A 13,903-nucleotide genomic window follows, 5' to 3' on the forward strand; every position below is an offset into this window, starting at 1 on the left:
GTGGGGGGAGGAATACTAGTTGGCGACGTCACTGGCACAGGGCCTCTCATGGTACGCAAAAGTGTTGCTGCCGGTGGGAGGCGCCCCCGCCATGCAAACACACCGCTGTACTTTGAGGGGCCCTGTGCCAGTGCCAATGCCAACGAGTGGGCCCCCCCTGCTTGCTCAGGTTCACAGCACTTGCAAAGTTGAAATACTTACCTCTCCCTGCTCCACTGCCGTTACGTGGTCCAGATTTCCTGGGCCCACTAATTACTTGAACCAGCCCTACCCACCACAACTTTAGCCAAATGACCCCCAATTTCAAATGCCTTCCAATTATTATAAGGTAAATTACGCTTGACAAGCTTCATTAAGAAGAATGGATGGTTTTGACATTAAAATGGGCACTCTAGGTGTTTTCCTGGCCCCCACTCACTGCCGACTATGCTGCCCCATTGACTTGCATTGGGTTTCGTGTTTCGGTCGATCCCGACTTTACGTCATAATCGGGCGATTTCACTCGACCCGACTTTTGAGATAGTCGGGTTTCGCGAAACCCGGCTCGACTCTAAAAAGGTCAAGGTCGCTCAACTCTACTCTGGACAAATGGGTTCTATTTATCCACCAGTGAAGTGACTCCAGTACATCTTTAGATAGAGTAATTTTCGTATTTAAATGACCATGGCAATGAGATTGCGCATGGAGTGTCTGGTGCTGTAGGGCTCTGGTATGGTATTGAGCCCATTGTACGGCAGGAATGCAGGAGGAAAGTGAGCCCAAGAGAGACATGGCATCTCTAAGGGACATTTGAGGTTTTGCCCTTGCCATAGTGAATTTTGAAATTATTGTTAATTTTTTGGATGCTGGTAAAAAACATTTTTGACTTAGAGTCCAAAATTAGTCCTAGGAAGGACTGACGGGTTTCCGGATGTAGTCTGAACTTTTTGAAGTTCACAATCCAACCTAAAGCCTGTAACGATGAAATTGTATTAGTCCATCGTTCCTTACACGGAGAGGCTGAATCTCCAATTATTAAAAAGTCATCTAGATAAGGTACAATTAGCGTCTCCTGATGACGCAAATAAGCCATCACCTCGAGCATAACTTTTGTGAAAACCCGAGGAGCCATAGACAGGCCGAATGGCATGGCTGTAAATTGAAAGTGACGGATCCGGCCTTGTAGGACTACCGCCACTCTGAGGTACTGTTGATGCTCCGCATAAATGGGAAGATGATAGTACGCATCCTTCAAATCTAGACCCGCCATAAAGCACCTAGGAAACAAAAGTTTAATCGTAGACCTTATTGATTCCATTTTAAATGTATGATTGTACAGAAAGGAATTTAGTCTTTTTAGATTAATTATAGTACGAAAAGTACCATCTGGATTTGAAACCAGAAATAAAGGGGAATAAAATCCCCTCCCTTCCTGATTGTTTGGTACTTCTACGAGAACATTCTTAGCCAAAAGGCTTAGAATTTCTAACTGAAGCGCTTTTTGCTGTTCCGGCGCTTTCAGTGATGTGACAACGAAAGTATCCTGTGGGAATTTAAAGAATTCTAATTTTAATCCGGATTTTACTAGGCGGAGAATCCACTGATTTGAAGTTATATGTTTCCACTGATGGTAAAAAAACTTCAGTCTTCCACCCACCGGAATTTCATCATTGATGGTATCTGCCACGTTTAGATGTTTCGGGATTACCGAATAAGGCACCTTTCGGTTTCTCTTTTGTTTCCCAACGCTCTCTTTGCAGATCATATGGCCTTCTCCTATTAAATGGCCGCCTTCTAAACGCTCTCCTATAAGAAGGAAGAAACTGTTTAGGGAATCCCCTCCTTCTTTCTCCTGCTTTATTAAGAAGGTCATCAAGAACCTTCCCAAACAGGAACTCACCCTGGCAGGGGATTGTACATAATCTTGATTTAGATTGTGCATCGCCTTTCCATCCCTTTAACCAAAGGGCACGTCGGGCTGCATTAACAAGGCCCGCTGATCTTGCTGCCAGCCGCAAGGAGTCCACTGAAGCATCTGTTAAGAATGCTGTAGCGCTTCTAATTAAAGGAATTGCTTGCAAGATCTTTTCTCTTGCCACTCTACCTTTAATCTGCTGCTCCAGCTGGTCTATCCATACCAATAATGACATAGCTGTGCAAGTACCCGATATGGCAGGTTTAAAGGCCCCTGTATTTGTTTCCCATGACCTTTTAAGAAGAGCTTCAGTCTTGCGGTCTAATGGGTCGAGTAAGATCCCTGTATCTTCCACAGGGAGGGACGATTGTTTTAAGGTGGATGCCACTGCTGCATCTACTTTTGGCACCTTGGACCAAACTTCTAACTCTTCGTCACTGAAGGAGTAACGCCTTTTTGAAGAGGAGGGAAGGAACCCTTTCCCCTGTTTGTCCCATTCTTTCTTTACAAGATCTGTCACGGCGGAGACCACTGGGAAAGTTCGCCGTTTTTTGTGACCTAGGTCTGCGAACATTATGTCCTGGGCCGATCTGACCCCCTTAGTGTCTGGACAACCCATGGTATTCCTTACTGATTTTATAAGGTTATTTATGCTGTCCACTGGAAAGCAAGCTCCGCTCTCATCCTCAGAAGAACCAGACGATGATTCCGAGGTGTTAGAGGACCGAATTAACCCCTCTTCTGACTCTGAACTAGAAGGGGACGGCTTTTACTTCCTTGTTTTTTCTGGCTTTTTGATCCTAGTGACTGGATCTCCTGCCTAATTATGGCCCTGATGTTAGTGGTGGTAACTGCAGCCTCATCTTTTATTGTTTGCTGTATGCAATCTTGACTCAACCTCTTTGGATATGAATCCGGCAAGGGTAGTATACACAGGGCACACTCCTTATGTTTCGTTTTACTGGTCCTTTTAGCCTATGGGGAGAGGGTAGAGAAGGAAGGGATCAGCTTATAGGTAGAGGATTAAATACACTCACCCAGTGAAGCAATCATTGTACCGGTCTTGGAGGAGGAGACGCTGTGCGGCTTCTAAGTAGATCTCTCTACTCCTTCTAACATGAGTGTCAGACTCAATAACAGAGCGACCACTCTTCTTTGCTGCTGTGGACTTTGAGGCTTTAGCGCTGCTGTCTTTGCCAGCGCTCACCTGCTCCACCGCTGGTGGATGCTCCCCACACGTTGGGAACGACATTCCGAGCACAATCGCTCTGTGTCCCGGCTCCAGGCCGCGAACCGGAAGTGCTTTCACTACTTCCGGTTCAAGCAGGACAGAGCGCACTTACCCGGAGACGCTGCTGCCGCCGGCCCTTAGAAGCGCCGCTCCTGCGTCCTCCTCACCATAGGCCGGGCTTTAGCGCCCGGAACCTGCCGGGAACATAACCAGACGAGGGGGGAGGCTGGATACAGTGGCTCCCCCAACGCTGCTGCTGACGCCGCAGCCCCTGCCGCTCACCAGGAGACTGAACAGGCGGGTGCATGGGTCAGGTATGATGGAGGTGCTTCAACCACCTCGTCCTGTAGGTTATCCAGGGATTTCCGATATGAACAGGAAACCAACTGAGGAGGAGAAGGGGACCGCCCTTTTATCTCTGTAGGTTTCCTGTTCCAAGGGCGGATCCCTCTCTCATTGTGGGTGCTGTCGTGGCGAAGGGTAAAAAAACAAGTGTGGGAATGCACTATTTTGGCAATTTCACCACACTTGAAATTTTTTCCCGTTTTCTAGTACAAGACATGGCAAAACCAATGGTGTCGTTCAAAAGTACAACTCGTCACGCAAAAAATAAGCCCTCACATGGCCATATTGACGGAAAAATAAAAAAAAAAAAAGTTATGGCTCTGGGAAGGAGGGGAGCGAAAAACGAAAACGCAAAAAGGCCAAGTCTTGAAGGGGTTAAGGATGGTGGCGGACAAACGGGATTAGCGGCACAGAGGCCCTAAAAGTGCTGAAAAAGGTAGCCCAGTACCCTAACCCAGAGGGGAACAAAAGAAAACAGCCACACGTAGACCTCAAAAGGCCTACACTTACACTAAAGCCCTAGAAATAAAGTGAGGGTTTAGGGGGAAAAAAATCTCATCATCTTATCACTTCATCTTCGATCTTTATTCTGTCTTCATCTTTTGTTCTTCGCATCTTCTTCTTTACCTATAACTTCTTGTCGCCTCGGAAAAGGAACCTGGAGGAGAGAGAAGAATTAGACGTCCCAACCTCCTGTATTGTGGGATGTCCATACCTCTTGAAACTGGCAGGCTTTGGTGGGCGAGTGGGTAGGAGACAGGGGCTAGCACCAAGTACAGATCACCTAAACACTCATGTGTTAGGGGTTGGGGTCCTGCCGACTAAACCTGAGAATACAGGGCAGAAGTACACACAGTACTCAGTCTCTATGTGGGAATACAGTGTGTTCACACTGTATCCCTCCAGAGGTAGGGGAGGAGATCCATATGAAAAAGAAGAGACGCTACTGGAAAATGTCGAAAACCGAGGCAGGTATGAGTCTAATGAAAGACCTGTGTCCAACCCCTAGTGACACTAAGCTAAACTGATTAACCTAGTGCCAGTCAGTGGGGTGTACACTGCAGGGGAGGAGCTAGCTTTTTTGTGCAGAGTGTCAGCCTCCTAGTAGCAGCAGCATCCACCCATGGTTTCCTGTGTCCCCTAATGAAGCGATGGAAAAAAGAAACATATGTTGTTATTTCATTAATTTGGCCAATAGGCCATGGGGTACACTAACTGGTATTTAACCCAGTGATTATATTGGCTGTGAGATTACATGTATAATATATATATATATATATATCTATCTTATCTGTCTCACAAGCATAACTTTTTTTATTAAAATCGAACTATGCTTAGGCTATGTGCACACGTTGCGGTTTTTACCGCGGAACCGCGGCGATTTTGATGCTGCGGGTCCGCAGCAGTTTCCGTTGCGTTTACAGTAAACATGTAAACCAATGGGAAACCGCAAACCGCTGTGCACATGCTGCGGGAAAAAACGCGCAGAAACGCAGCGGTTTACAACCCGCAGCATGTCTCTTTTTTGTGCAGAATCGCAGCGATTCTGCACACATAGAAATGCATTGATCCGCTTATTTCCCGCATGGGGCTGTGCCCACCATGCGGGAAGTAAGCGGATAATGTGCGGGTGGTACCCGGGTGGAGGAGAGGAGACTCTCCTCCAGGCCTCGGGAACCATATTTGTGGTTAAAAAAAAAAAAGAATTAAAATAAAAAAATAATGATATACTCACCTCCCAGCGCTGTACGCGGCCATCCGGTCTCAGGTTTGCTATGCGAGCAGGGCCTGACGTCACGAAGGTCCTTCTCGCACAGCATCTTTGGAACCGGACAGCCGCCTACAGCACCGAGGAGATCGGGACGTCAGAGGGTGAGTATAACCATTTTTTTTTATTTTTAACATTACTATTGATGCTGCATATGCAGCATCAATAGTAGGAGTAAATCCCGCAGCGGAAACCGCAGGACAAAACGTGATAAATCTGCAGGGATAACCATAGCGGTTTTGCCCTGCAGATTTATCAAATCCGCTACGGGAGAACCCGCAGGGACCCGACCCTACGTGTGAACATGGCCTTAGAGTGGGTGATCAATATCTGATCAAAGATGCAGCACCCGTAGCCCCCGCCAGTCAGCTGTAACCGGTGGTGGCTAAAAGTACTTTGATTCTGCCTGAGCTCAACAGATGGGTATTACATATCCGCCCTCTGTTCACTTGAGTAAGGGTTGGATCTACAATACTCAGCTGTAGCCACAATAGTGACGGTGGCGCTGTGTTCTGCAGTATCTGAGAACTTTCAGCCACCGCCGGTAACAGTTAATAGATGGGGATGTCAGGAGTTGCACCCCATTGACCAGACATTCATGGCCGAATCTAAACATGGGCCATTAATAAAGTAGTCGCCAACCTTTTTAAGAGCTCAATACTATTTAACCTATTATCATTGTAAAAAAACTTCATTTAAGGAAGGTTACCACAAAGATAAAATAGCAATTTTAGCAGAGGAGTATCATAACTGTTCATTTCTACAATTGTAATTCTATTACAGAAATGTAACGAACAAATTACAGCAATTCCTCATGTCCAATGACATGTTTTATTACATATCTAGTTATGATAAAGTTTCTCCTTTTAATAATGTGCAAAAGTCTGCAAATGTGTGAAGCACTTCATGGTGGAGAATGGATCCTTCTTACTACTCATCTTGAAGAAAATTTCAGCAGGGGTGAAGAGATAACTGATGGCATGCAGCGGACCTATGCAGCTTTAGAATACTTCTTTCCTTAAATCCTTGAGCAGGACACAATTCTCACATTAGGTTGAATGTAATCCTCGGCTAGAGAAGCCTGTGCAAATGGAATTCACATCCAATGAACACCATCAATGGCACAGAAATCAACAGGATCCTATGGATGGAAGGCTTCCAGATCGAAGATGTATTAGTCAGTTGGATCCTGACATTCTTGACAATCTCTCATATCTTCAGAGTAATTTTCTATCTGGATAGTAGTTGTGTGAAAGTGAAATTTGTGCTGTAGCTGCAAACTGGCTTCTTTCAGCACCATCTGAGAGTCTGCATCTTCATCTACGTCAAACAAGAGATGGAGAGCGGTTACACAAAAGGAAAAACACATGCAGATAAATAGGAAGGACAGATCAAGCTTGTAGGTTCTCAAACGATATACATTTTTTAAAACCTTATTACTGTATGGTGAGATTCCATTGTCATTACAGTAACAATTCAGCTGGAGAGGGTGCTCAAACAGGTCAGAAAGGTAATATACAGAAGATACATTGTAGATGAGATTCTACTACATCTCATTCACACTGTGTAGAAATTTCACGCTTGGTCCAAATATATATATATATATAAAAAAAAAAAAAAAAAAACACAACAACAACAACAACTTGTGATGGCCTGCAATGCAATTTTATTACTTATTTTACTTATTTATATAGCCCTATAAAATTCCACCACGTTTTACAGGCGACATTCTCCATTGGGGCTCACAACTGAAATTCCCCATCAGTCTTTAAAATGTGGGTGGAAACCAAAGAACCTGGAGGAAACCCACGCTAACACGGGGGGAACATATAAACTCCTTGCAGATGTTGTCCATGGTGAGATTTGAACCCAGAACCCCAGCGTTACAACACAAGGAAGCAGTGCTAACCACAAATTGTTGACTATACAGATTTGCTGCAAGTATTTATATGCATGTGTTAAGGGATCTTGTTATCACTTTCATAACGATGCTTTTGGTTTACAAATAGCTAAAAATTGCACCATAACTCTGTAAAGGGGATTGTACCTCACCCTTTCCCCCAACTTTATATTCTGCCTATAAGCACATTTAGAAAACTATTTCTGTTGTTGAGTTGCAATGCCATATTTGTTCAGTGTGAACATGTACCTCACATTCCATGCTCCTCTTAGGCTACGTTCACATTTGCGGTTTGCGCCGCAGCGTCGCCGCCGCAACAAAACGCATGCGTCGTGCGGCCCTATCTTTAACATTGGCGCCGCATGGAGCCGCATGTGCATGCGTTGTGTTGCGTTTTGTTACGTTTTACGCCGCATGCGGCGTTAGGGCGCACCTGTCTGGGCGCGGCAAACGCAACATGTTGCATTTTTCGGGCGGCGCCGACCTTTTAAAAAACGCATGCGTCGTGTTTGCGTCGTCGATGCGCCTATTCCCCCATAGACTTGTATTGACAACGCAGACGACGCAAGTACCTGCGTCGTGGTGTGTTGTACGACGCATGAGTTTTCCAATAAAAAATGCAAAACATTGTCTAGACTTTGTCTAGACACAAAAAAAACAACCTATATATATATATATATATATAAAAGAAAAAGGGGTTTGCCATTGTCTTTTACAAGTCATCACCCAGGAGAGAATCTGGAGAGAATCTGCTTTCCAAACTTGTAAGTATATATTTCTCTTTGCACATTTTGTATTCTGTGTTTTATTTCTTGATTTTTATTTATTTTTGCAATGTTTGGTCTGTGCTATTTTACGGTTATGGGTTGTTATTGAAAAATTGTTTTTCTGGTTCTGATGTTCTTCTGGCTTTATATGATTGCGTTTATTGTCTTTGGCCTTTTTTTTTTTTACGTTGGTTTTGGATTGGTTTTGTGTTTTGTTCTTGTGTCATGTGGTTGTTCAATGTCTTGATTTTGGCTCATTTTTTCTTGTAAAATTTCAGGTGCATGTTTTTCTGGTTTCTATTGTTGGTGGTAACTGTGTGGCATTTCCTTGGCTCATGTCTTGCTGTGTTTTTATTATACTGTTGGCTTTATTTTTTCTTTCCTTGAGTGTCTTTTCTTGCTGGTGGGGGGGCTACATTTATGATGTCTCATTTGTATTGTATAGTTACGTGCTGCTATGCCATTATAGTTTCAATTGTACTTTCCCTTTATTTAAAAAAAAATCTCTGATGTTTTTACGTCGTTTTCCGTATGGCATATATCTTCCTACATTGACTGTTTGCATTGCCAAGTGTGTAGTATAATTTTTTTTTTTTTTTTTTTTTGGGTGGTGCCCTTTTTGAAAATTTCATGTGTTTTCTTTTCTATTTGACTATGGTTTATCTTTGGGTTGCTGTACATTTGTACAGCGGTTGTCCCGTAATGTTTATTGCTCATTATCTAGAATGGTATTTATTGCCTTTTTCTGATGTCTTTCTGTGGTTAGATGTCACCAGATGGTGTTTTTTTGGATCATGTCTTGTTGCAATTGTAAAGTATGGCGTTCATTATATTGCTATTTCATTGTCCTTTTTTGTGCCTGTAATGTTTTTTTGGAAAGTTTTGATATGTAAAAATTTGGACATAGGTGTCTATTTTTGCTTAATTTTGCTTGGGTCTATTCTTGTATAGTTTCTTCTATTGTCTTCTCTTGCAATGTATGGCGTTGTGGTGTCGCTTTCTGATTTTGCATTGTCCTATCAGTCAACAGTCAATTGTGGTTGTTTAAATTTTTGGGCCTATTTTATTGTATGTGCCATTAGTTTGGTTTGGATGTGATTTTTTTTTTTCCCATTTTTTCATGGCAGAACAAACTTGCAAGAATGGCGAGTGATTCTGAACATAGCCAATCGGCGCAGGGGAGTGCGGTGAGTAATTATGTCCATTTGCTTACTATTCACTGTCATTTGTAATATTGAAAATAATTTCTTTATACAATTTTTACAGGCTTCTTCAAGTGAGGGGGAAGGCAGTCAGCGGGAGCAGCAAGGTCAGGGCCAAGGTGTGGCGTCAGGACGGCGAGTGAGTATTTTTTTTTTAACATTTTTTTTTTTTTGAGTAGCATCCTGCTGTGCGGAACATTACATTTGAGTAGCATCCTGCTTTCACTAGGGATGTTTAGTAACCTTACATTATAACTTTTCAGGGTAGCAAGTATTGGGGGAAGGTAACAAAGGTGAAACTTTCAGAACAAAAACATTCCAAAATACAGGTGTAGAAACCATCAATATACATATATCAAATGGCAAAGGATAGGGCCAAGGTACATATCATGACAGGTGCTGGTGGTTGTTAATATTTGCATATTTCTAACCTTTTTGGTTTGTAATTTTTCTAGGTTTCACAACGGGACCAAGGAGTAATTGACGTGGAGCTCCTGATCTCCAGCATCCAGGAGCGTGGCCCGTTGTGGGACAGCCGTGACTCCCGGCACATGGACCAGGTGGTGTTGAGGCGTTTGTGGGTAGAGGTGGCAAAGTCGCTGTGGGAGGGCTTTGACATTGCTCCAGCCAAGGACAAAGCCAACTTTGGTGAGTATTGCTGATACGCTGCTATGACCCATCTTTCCAGGATAAACACAACCGTGTGTGATGCAATCAACGCCTAAAGTTTGCATCGCACACGGTTGTTTTATCCTTTTAAAATGCTAAATATGTAACCTTTTTTTTTTCTTTGCATTCACAGTTAAAAGGTTGAGGATCAGATGGCGATCCATGAAGGACCGTTTCAATAAGGGGATCCGGGCTGAGGAGGAGCGATCAAAGAGTGGTGCTGCTGCGGCCAAGTCTGTGCCATACAAATACAGCAAGGCTTTACAGTTCTTAAGACCGGTCCTTGGCCGCCGACAGTAAGTATTTTGTCCACAAACCATATTGCACAGCCACATTACATTGCCCAGCCACATAGCCTACTGCACAGCCACATAGTACATTGCCCAGCCACGTACATTGTGCATCCACATAGTATATTGGCAGGGCACTATATCGCAGCCACATAGTACACGTTCTAGCCACGTATCCACATAGTATATTTCCCAGGCACATAGTGTATTGGCCATCCATGTAGTCAGCGTAACATATTGGCCATCCACGTAAATTTATCCCTAGTGAAATGGTATATAGGCCATTAGTTATTTTTTGGGTTAAGCGTGAGTCCTTGTAGTCCATGACAGGTTAAGTTCTGAGTCAGGGTAGTTCTGATCGCAGGAATAATGATGAAGTCTCGATCACATGATCCTAACGTCATGGTCGTTCCTGCAATCAGATCAGCGAAATCACTGTGTATTTTTTTTTTTTTTTTTTATCTTGACATTAAATTTTATACTATTTTTGCGGCATAGGCAGCGTCAAGAAAGAATTTTAGATTCCAAAATTTATTTTACCCACAGTGGTATGCGGTCAAAAGGCTTTGGCAGCGGGAATGTCCATGATTGTTATCGTCAGCCATAACGGTCAGCTGGCGATAACAATCAGCAATTTATTATAGGCCACACAGACTGAGAGACAGAGGATTTGTATTGTTGTGTAATGTAATGTTATTTTTATTCCAGGAGTTGGCGTATGGGATAGGTTATTAATTGAAGACTAATTTTTCCATTATCTTTTCACAGGACACACAGCAGCACCCTCGAGAGAGCTCGCCCCGCAGGAGCGGACCTTCATGAATCGCCATCTGACCCATCACAGCCCTCCCACAGCGACAGCAGGCTTGCACCGCCATCTGAAGAACCGGCAGCCGGTACATCAGGTGTTCCCCTGCCCGAGGCCTCTGGCGCACCTTCGTTTGGGAATTCCCGACAGCGCCAGCGGGCCTCGGACAGGCCAGCCATGCCCGAATTTTTGCATTTGAGCACGGTTTTCCAGAACTGTTTCAAGGCGTTGAGCGATAAAATGGACACTCGTCTGTCCAATATCGACCGGCGCCTTGAAACTATGGAATCCGAGCTCTCGAGTCCGGCCAAACATTTCTTTAGTACCATTGCTAAGGGCATGGTGGAACACCTTACGCCGGAACTCCAGATTTCGGTAATGCAGGCCTGCAACACTACCTACGTGAGGGCTCTCCAGCAGGCTCGGGTCATGCAGTCAGCGACAATGCCTGTAGTGCCGTTGCTGGCAAGCATGACTCCGACTCCTGCTGGAGAGCCACTCCAGCCACCCCACCGTGGTCCACGTGCCGAGCGACGCCACCACAGGCACCATAGCATAGTGCCGCCGACTCCTGCTCCTGCCATGCCCTCATCCTCCCGTAGGCGTCATTCTGGGGGAGCTGCCGCGGGAGCAAAAAAACGCAAAAAAAGAAAGAGGACACACACTCAGGCACACACTGAGGCTCTGGCTGCTCCAGTACAGACACCAAGTGCGCGTCGGGGCTCTAGCCGCAGCAGGAGCAGCCAGGGCCAACCAAGAAAAACTCAAAGGCTTGTGTTGCCTCCTCCCTCCCCTACAGAGGTGGCGGTTTCTTCCCCAGTATACCCTGCGGAGGGTTTGGACCTGCCATCGAGCCTCCTGGACTATAGGACATCATCCTCCTCTTCGCCATCATCCTCCTGTTCATCATCATCCTCCCCTTCCTCTCCCCATTCCAAACAAGACACATACCATTCCCCCATGGTGGCACAGGTTGAAACCCCCTAAGTTTATTTCCCCCTTTTTTTTTCTGTTTCCCCCCCAATAAAAAATTTTGGTTTAAAAAAACAATATTTGTTCTTAGTTTCCAGAATATTTCTCGGCAAGTCACGCCGTGTGCTGTCTACACATATTTTGTGCTTCAAACACCTCATATATGCAATGTCAGACACTATTTTTACAATTGTTAGTTTGCCTTTTTTTGGGTGTCTCTCATTGCTGTATGAGGTGTTCACAAACACTAAAGTGTATGAGGTGTTCACACTTAATGCAGCAGCGAAACAGACAATGATGCAGATCACTGCAGCGTCGCTGTTTGGTCCCTGGAGAGCTGTCACACAGACAGCTCTCCAGCGAACAACGATGCAGAGGCCCACGGGTAACCAGGGTAAACATCATGTTGCTAAGCGCAGGGCCACGCTTCCGATATTTACCCTGGTTACCATTGTAAAACATCGCTGTTATCGTTGCGTTTGCTGTAAAACACAAAGATACACGGCGATCAGACAAACAAATAAATATGTTATGGTATGGTATAAAAATGTTATTTGAATCGGTATAAAATTAGAAAAAAAATTTATTAAACAACAACATTTTAAAAACAACGGGTTCCAGTTTTTTATAGGCACATTAAATTTGTGAACTATAGTTAGATGCCAAATTTGACATATACCCAACCAACCTAAACGGAACATTTATTGCACATTTACTGGAGAATTACTTTATTTTCATATATTTTTAGCACAGTCACAGTAGAGGTATTTATTGGTGTAGTTAAAATCAGAAGACAGTCCAACAGTAACATTACTACACCATTTGATCTTGCCATGACACACGGCCAACATCTGACACAAAATAGGCCGCAAAACGATCCCGCATCTGCGCAATTTCCACACTTGTCCTCAGAGGATGATCATGGTAATCGGGCAATGGGTTGGCTATGGGTTCATCGAGTTCCACATTCAGTCTCTCTTTGGCCATAATGAAATTGTGGAGAACCACACAAGCCTTCACCACCTCATCCACTGTTTCAATTTTAAGATTAATGGCGGATCCTAATATCCGCCATTTGGAGACAAGGATGCCAAAGGCGCATTCCACAGTCCTTCTGGCCCTGGACAGTCTGTAATTGAAAACTCTTTTTGTATGGTCCAAGCCCCGACTGGAGTAGGGTTTCAATAGGTTGGCAGACATTTGGAATGCCTCATCCCCAACCACAACAAATGGCATCGCAGGGCCTTCGGTGTGGGGAAGAGGTTGTGGCTGTGGGAAATTAAAATTGTTGCCATATAATTTTTGGCCCATATCCGACTCTTTAAATGTGCGCGAGTCATTTGCACGCCCAAATGCACCAATGTCCACTGCGAGAAAACGGCAGTCCGCACCGGCAATTGCCATGAGCACAGTTGAAAAGTATTTTTTGTAATTGTAGAAAAGGGATCCACTTTTCGCAGGCTTGGTAATCCGAATGTGCTTTCCATCCACTGCGCCAATACAGTTTGGAAAAGAACACACTTGCTCGAATTTCTGTGCGTTGGCCTCCCAGATTTCGCTTGTAGGGACGGGTAAAAATTCCTCCCGGAGATTATCCCACAATGCGCGGCATGTCTCAGCAATAATTCCGGAAAGAGTGGAGACTCCAATCCGGAATTGAAAATGAAGTGATCTCAACGTCTCTCCGGTAGCCAGGAAACTGCCAAGAAGATAAAGAAATTTAGATTAAAGTACATTGTAATTTATAAAAGTACATTGACCATTACAATTAAAAACAAAAAATAAAAATAAAATAAAAAGTAAATACATATCACAGTCATTCAAACAGCAACGTACCGTAGAGTCACCAGCAGCCGTTCCTCTGTGGAAATCGCTCTCCGGAGCTGCGTGTCCTGCCTGCTAATGGATCCTTCCACCCGACGCAGAAGATAGCGGAAGCTGTCCTGTGACATCCTGGTATATTCGAAATATTTTTCCCGGTTGTCATTCAGTTCGCCGAACAAGCAATGGTATGCTCCACGGCTCTCCCGGACTTCCACGATAGGGTGTATCCAAAA

At 44.3% G+C, this 13,903-nt stretch overlaps 1 protein-coding gene across 1 annotated transcript in view; it reads right to left on the bottom strand.

Moving 5' to 3' along the window:
* Positions 1–6,055: 6,055 nt before the first annotated feature.
* Positions 6,056–13,903, bottom strand: part of SLC30A2 (solute carrier family 30 member 2) — an 89,391-nt gene continuing 81,543 nt past the window's right edge. The window contains exon 8 of the mRNA XM_069756454.1: positions 6,056–6,558. Within this exon, the coding sequence (XP_069612555.1) occupies positions 6,413–6,558 (146 nt within the window). The 3' untranslated portion in view covers positions 6,056–6,412. The remainder of the gene's footprint in view (positions 6,559–13,903) is intronic.

This window comes from Ranitomeya imitator, chromosome 3 (assembly GCF_032444005.1).
Source record: "Ranitomeya imitator isolate aRanImi1 chromosome 3, aRanImi1.pri, whole genome shotgun sequence".
Taxonomy (NCBI): domain Eukaryota; kingdom Metazoa; phylum Chordata; class Amphibia; order Anura; family Dendrobatidae; genus Ranitomeya; species Ranitomeya imitator.